This window comes from Myotis lucifugus, unplaced genomic scaffold (genome assembly GCF_000147115.1).
Source record: "Myotis lucifugus unplaced genomic scaffold, Myoluc2.0 scaffold_50, whole genome shotgun sequence".
NCBI lineage: Eukaryota > Metazoa > Chordata > Mammalia > Chiroptera > Vespertilionidae > Myotis > Myotis lucifugus.
Window position 1 is genome coordinate 5,331,214 of NW_005871098.1, and position 6,950 is coordinate 5,338,163.

The window sequence follows — 6,950 nt, forward strand, 5'->3', positions numbered from 1 at the left end:
TTCTATAATAATAAAAAGAGTAATATTGCAAATTGACCCTAACAGCAGAACCTACTGACTGGGTCACTATGACACACACTGACCACCAGGGGGCAGATGCTCAATGCAGGAGCTGCCCCCTGGTGGTCAGTGTGCTCCCACAGGGGGAGCTCTGCTCAGCCACAAGCCATGCTGACTGCTGCCAGCACAGCGGTGGTGGTGGGAGACTCTCCCACCTCCTCAGCAGCACTAAGGATGTCTGACTGCAGCTTAGGCCTGCTCCCCCACTGGCAAGTGGACGTCCCCTGAGGGCTGCCGGGCTGCCAGAGGGATGTCTGAATGCCAGCTTAGGCCCAATCCCCCAGGTAGCGGGCCTAAGCCAGCAGGTGGACATCCCCCGAGGGGTCCCAGACTGCGAGAGGGCACAGGCTGGGCTGAGGGACCCCCCTGAGTGCACAAATTTTTGTGCACTGGGCCTCTAGTATAATAATAATAATGATTAACCTAACAGCCATAAGCCCTCCACACAGTCCCAGTGCCCAGATTATGGTTCTAAAAATAATTTCTTATTCAAAAGAACCAGGGCTCTTTGGAGAAATGGCCAATTCCAGGTCAGAAAATGTGTAATATAAATCTAAAATAGCTTTTTTTGCTAGGAAAGAAGCTTCAAAGACTACCAATTACATGTAAAAATGAGGGAGTCTACCTGAACAATTCCCTCCAGTGGAGTATGTAGGATGTATGTAGCCTCTATAAGCATAATGGCAATGCATTGGAACACAGCAAATATGCTTAAATCTACAAGTTCACAATAGTACTTAAAAAGAAACTGTTAAGAACTTTTGAAGTATGCTAGAAGAAAATTACTAAGTTGAAAACAAAACTTGTAACTAAAGGGAAAGAATTAAGCATTTGTCATTCCTTCCTTATATAATGTACCTCAGGGTAAGCAAATAGTCCATTAAGGGAAGTTTCTGTTTATAGAAGTACTAGAGGCCCGGTGCACAAAAATTTGTGCACTCGGGGGTTCCCTCAGCCTCGTCTGTGCCCTCTCTCAGTCTGGGACCCCTTGGGGGATGACCACCTGCTGGCTTAGGCCCGTTCCCTGGGGAATTGGGCCTAAGCTGGCAGTCAGACATCACTCTGGCAGCCCGGGAGCCCTCAGAGGATGTCCATTTGCCAGCGGGGAGCAGGCCTAAGCTGCAGTCGGACATCCTTAGTGCTGTTGAGGAGGCAGGAGAGGCTCCTACCACCACCGCTGTAGTGGCAGCTGTCAGCATGGCTTGTGGCTGAGCAGAGCTCCCCCTGTGGGAGCACACTGACCACCAGGGGGCAGCTCCTGCTTTGAGCGTCTGTCTCCTGGTGGTCAGTGTGTGTCATAGTGACCAGTCATTCCCAGTCATTCTGCTGTTAGGGTCAATTTGCATATTACCTTTTATTATATAGGATAGAGGCCTGGTGCATGGGTGGGGGCCAGCAGGTTTGCCTTGAAGGGTGTCGTGGATCAGGGTGTGGGTCCTGCTGGGGTGCCTGGCCAGCCTGGGTGAGGGGCTGATGGGTGTTTGCAGGCTGGTCACACCCCCTTCAGGGTGGGGGTCCCCACTGGGGTGCCTGGCCAGCCTGGGTGAGGGACTGATGGCTGTTTGCAGCTGGTCACACCCCCTTCAGGGTGGGGGTCCCCACTGGGGTGCCTGGCCAGACTGGGTGAGGCGCTGAGGGCCGTTTTCAGGCTGGCCAATACCCCCAGTGACGGAAGCTCCCAGCCTCTCCTGTTTTTTCCTTTTTTCCTTTGGGATTTATTTACCTTCTATAATTGAAACTTTGTTGCCTTCAGTGGAGCTCAGAGCCAGCTCCTGCTCTCTCCAGTTCCGTGGCCATGGCTGGCTGAAAGCAGGTATCTGGGGTTTATTTATCTTCTATAATTGAAACTTTGTTGCCTTCAGTGGAGCTCAGAGCCTGCCGGGAAGCTTGGCTTCCTCCATCACTGCTTGGCAAGCCTCCTGCTCGCTTCAGCTCCGTGGCTGCCGGCCGCCATCTTGATTGGGTTAATTTGCATATAGTCACTGTGATTGGCTGGTGGGCGTGGCTTAAGGCATAGCAAAGGTACGGTCAATTTGCATGTTTGTCTTTTATTAGATTAGATACTAGCAAATAAGCAAACAAGGCATGATGGGATCAGAATATTGTTAGTGTGTAATACCTGATTAGTTTATGAACCTAATAAGAAATGGTTATCAGTGGCCGATAATATGGTTATTGGTGATTGATAACATGCAGAGAAAATTATGTAGTATCTATTCCCTGATAGAGTACCCAGTACTACATATGAAGTAGTATTGCTAAAAAAACTAACACACAAAAATACCTAACCTAAATCTGATCAAGTTTGCATATCTAGTCACTGACTTACAGGAAATTGAAAGAGAAACATGTTAAATGACAGCACAGGAATGCATTTGCTAAAATCTAGACATGGCAAACTTCTATAGAATAAATGACCTGCAAAAAAAACTATGCAAAAAAATCTTGAGAAACTGATTATAATGTGTGAATTATTTAGGTATTTATTCAAGCAAACTTGAAACAATTTAAAAGACAATTAGGAAATGTAAACATTGATTGGAAATTTGATGATATTAAGGAATTATTATGATGATTTTAGGATGTGATAATTCTAGTGAAGGCATTTTTAAAGACATTCTTCTCTTTTAAAGGTTCATATTAAAATATTTGTTTTAGATAAAAAAAAAATGATGGGGTTAAGTGTTCCTATTTCTAGGTCAGTGTCATTTTCTCAGTTCTAAAAAATATTTTAAACAATATTTTCCTCAGTGAATGTTAAATGACCTATTATTACCATTAATCGGTAGCATTTTATGTGTGTGTGTAAATCTAATTGTATCATAAAAAACCTTAGATTCCAAGGAAAATTTTGTTTACAATTCCTCTTGTAGCACTCATTTTAGTCAGAGAATCTCTGCATAGTTACAGATCTTATAAGCCTGAAAAAATTTATGACAAACACGTGTAGAATCTTCATTATGATTAGAAAACTCAGAATTTTTCTTGTAATAATAACTCAAAGGGATTTGGAAATCATTTTCATTTTCTCTGATTGGACTTACCTGTTTCCCATTTGCATGTAAACTTCCTTTCCTGCATATTTTCATTGGCCCAATAAGCCCAGTGAATATATCTTTGGTGGGATCTACAGCAGAATAATACATCTTAGCTAGACAGACGGGGTCTTTGTAAGTGGGTCCCACTTCTTCAGGGACAGTCCATTCATAGGTGAAAGTTTCTTTGGATGCCACATGGGAGGCTGAAGGAGGAGGCACACCTGTGAGAAAGGTCACATTGGGAGGTTAAGTGTACTTTCTAATGTGGTGATTTGAGCCACAAAGTAGACTGGGTTTAACCTAGGACCGTGGTCGGCAAACTGCGGCTCGCGAGCCACATGCGGGTCTTTGGCCCCTTGAGTGTGGCTCTTCCTAAGCCTTAGGAGTACCCTAATTAAGTTAATAACAATGTACCTACCTATATAGTTTACGTTTAAAAAATTTGGCTCTCAAAAGAAATTTCAATCGTTGTAGTACTGATATTTGGCTCTGTTGACTAATGAGTTTGCCGACCACTGGGACTCTAGGATAATCTGCTTCTGAGCTCCTCATGAAGTTGAATGCAATCCTACTTGAATGAAATCCTACTTGTGCTCCTGTGTCAGGTCCCCAATGAGGTGATTTCCTCCAGGAAGCTTCCTCTAAACCTCTGTCTGAGATGGGTGCCTGCTACCATCAGAATGTTTATAACCCCCCACTCCCACCCTCACCCCCAATTCACATTCTGGAACCCTAATGTCCAATGTGATGGTGAGGCCTTGGGGAGGTGATTAGGTCATGAGAGTGGGGCCCTCCTGAAGGGGATTAATGCCATTATAAAAGAAGCTCCACAGAGCTCCTTAGCCCTTTCACTAGGTGAGGACACAGTAAGAAGTCTGAGGCCCAGAAGAGGGCTCTCACCTAACTATGCTCTGATCTTGGACTTCCAACCTCCAGAATTGTGAAAAATAAATTTCTCTTCTTTATAAGTCACCCATTCTGTGGTATTTAGTTACAGCAGCTTGAACAGACTAAGTGCCCCTCTTTGTGCCCTCACAGCTCCTTAAGAAAGTCTCTGGCACCTTTCATGTTACATTGTGTATATTCCTCCACCCCCACCCAATCAGAACCTTCTTGAAGGCAAGCATTAATTCTATATTTCTATCAGCTAGAACAACACTTGGAAATAGGGGGCAATCAATGACTTTTCTATTGAACAGAACTGAACTAAAAATAATTTTATAACTGAAAGAGAGTTTATTGGTGATCCTGTTCAAACCTCCCAATTTTACACTTCAGGAAACTGAGGCCAGAAAGACAGAATAACTTGCCTGTCCTCATACTGAAGGTGGTGGCAAAGCCACTAGTCTTTATTGGTCAGGCTTGACATATAAAAATACCTAAATACATCCATATCATGGAATATTTTGTATCATTAAAATACATTTGTAAAATACTTATAATGCCAAGAACAAATTCTGGGTATAAAATTATGGTGATAAGTATATTTATATACTACAAATTCAACCATGTTTAAAATATTTCTTATATATACACAGATGAAAGCGTAGAGGAATTATATAAAAATGTAGTAGTGGTTGTCTATAGAACTATGGAGATATTTTGGACTATACCTATTTAGATTTTTTAAATATTCTAAAATGATCATCTAATATTATTATAATTGCAAAAACTTTTTAAAAATCACCCAAATAGTACTCCAGAAATGTATAATTGATATCACCCAAATAACTTACTGTCAGCATTGTCAATAATTGTCCAGTTAGGGATGGACAAAGTCCCATCACCCAACTGGAATTGGTGGGAGCAGAGGTGTACTTGCTTCCTGATGGTATCTGGGAAATTTTCTCAGAAGTCCTGTCTTCAGTTTTGATGGGACAGTTTTCCAGAGGTGAGTGGGTTGTTAAATGGGGTCAATTGTTAGAGAGTGCTGTACTCACTTCCATTCTGGGGGTTGTAATGGGAGGCGTAATACGTGCCCTCATTGTTCTTATTGACTCTCATCCCAATTGGCTCAATACTGAGGGGGTATGCTCCTTTGTTATGGAAGGTGACTCTGATGGTGTCTCCCACCTCTGCCCAAATGACAGGACCTAGGGACAAAGAGAGAATTATTATCCCTTGGTATGTACCATACAGAATATATAAGATGGTTATTTTCTTTGGCTTGTCCTTTGAGAAGAATCACTGTGAGAAACATGCTTATCTGCAGCAAATAGAAAGCTTGGTTTTTAAAAGACCATTATCAATTTGATATGGTAAGACTAGAAAGAGATGAGCAGGGTGTTTTGATTCAGTTTCAGGTTCCTAAAATTTGTTATTATTTTTATCCAAGTCAGTTCACAAGCTTTATGCATCTACAAAAACCTATGCAGAGTGTCTAGGCTTTACTTGGCCTAGTCTGTTGGCTAAATGTGTGTTATTATCAAGAGTCAGGGGAGTGCTATAAACCTTGAGCACCCAAACTGGTAAAGTCAATCATCTTGGATGTGAAGACTAACACTTCTGTGAATTTCTCATCACCAAAATTCATTTTATCACCAAATACAGAATAAACCATAGATGTACAATACACAAATATTTTATGCGGTATTTAAAACACCATTTATTTAGAGCTGCTTATGTGCTTTCCTGAGTGTTTATGTGAATTAACTTATTTAATCCTTACAACAACTTTATGAGCTAAGGACTATTATTATTGTTGTTCCTATATTATGGAAAGAGAACAGGCACAGAACATTGAGCACTCTCAAAGGTCATTTGCCTAACAGGTGAAGAGTGAGGACAGTATGAATCCACCCACTCTACTATTCTACCCCAGTGACTGAGCAAGAACCAGTCTTTGGGCTTTGCCTCAGGGCAGCCTACAGAAGGCTCTAAGACAAACCCAGCCTGACTCATTAGTAGCTGGGAGTTTATTTCTAAGGGAATATATCTATTTAAACAATGTGACCTAAACACACAATTCCCCTTACCTCTTTGAAGAAAAAAAAATCATCATTTGGAGCCAGAGTGGTTTTTAATGATAAAGATTTACTATTGGTAACTTATATTTGGAAAAAAAAATAGCTGGTGCATTTTACTGATGATTGCTCTTCCACATCCCTAGTTTTTTTTCTTCTTTCTGAGGTTAGTGTAGTCCAGGGCAAGAGCAGAATGGTTGCTTATGTTCTGCATGACTCACCCAGGATGCCAAGATGTTCCTCTTCAGGGCTTCTCTCCTTTCTATTTGTGAAGGAGGCATCTGTGTACTCACGATAAACCAGCTTTTTATAAGAGCCTCCAATTCTTGCAGGACCATGTTCAAAAAATACCTCTGAAGCACTGCCAAAAGAAAAGCATTTAATGCTGGAGTTGAAAGCAGAATAGAGAACAGGTATTCACCCAGGATACTAATTGAAGAGAAAAATTCTGACCAGTGCTTAGAGATAATTATTACCCATGAGTTACTAAATACTGAAACAGAGCAGACCAGTGCTTAGAGATAATTATAGGATGATCAGATAGGAATTGAAACAGAGCAGACAAGACTAGGCCACTTCCTGAAAGGATGATCAGATAGGAATGGAGAATCATGGCAAAGAAGTTTCACTTTTTCAAGTGAAGTAAAAAAATTTCAAGAGGGCCAGTGTCAATTGCCGATGGTTAATAAATTATCAAAAACTGAAATTTTAAACAAATTATGAAATCTTTAAAAATACAGTAGCTACTGCTTATTGCATATGAACACCAGCCAGATGCAGCTTTATTTATTATCTGAAACTCAAATGGGAATGCAACAAAGTTTGTAATATTCTTCCCATTTTACAAATGAAGAAATTTAATCTTAGCAAGATATTAGAGTGGAAGTAC

General features: G+C 41.3%; 1 protein-coding gene across 4 annotated transcripts in view; it reads right to left on the bottom strand.

Annotated features, from left to right (window-relative positions):
- CP (ceruloplasmin) overlaps positions 1-6,950 on the bottom strand; it is a 99,683-nt gene that overhangs the window by 63,646 nt on the left and 29,087 nt on the right. For all 4 annotated transcript variants that reach the window (XM_014455784.2, XM_014455783.2, XM_023753752.1 and 1 more), the window contains exons 7-9: positions 6,283-6,422; positions 5,039-5,191; positions 3,105-3,319 (exon numbers count right to left, since the gene is read on the bottom strand). In XM_014455784.2, coding sequence (XP_014311270.1) covers positions 3,105-3,319; positions 5,039-5,191; positions 6,283-6,422 — 508 coding nt within the window. The remainder of the gene's footprint in view (positions 1-3,104; positions 3,320-5,038; positions 5,192-6,282; positions 6,423-6,950) is intronic.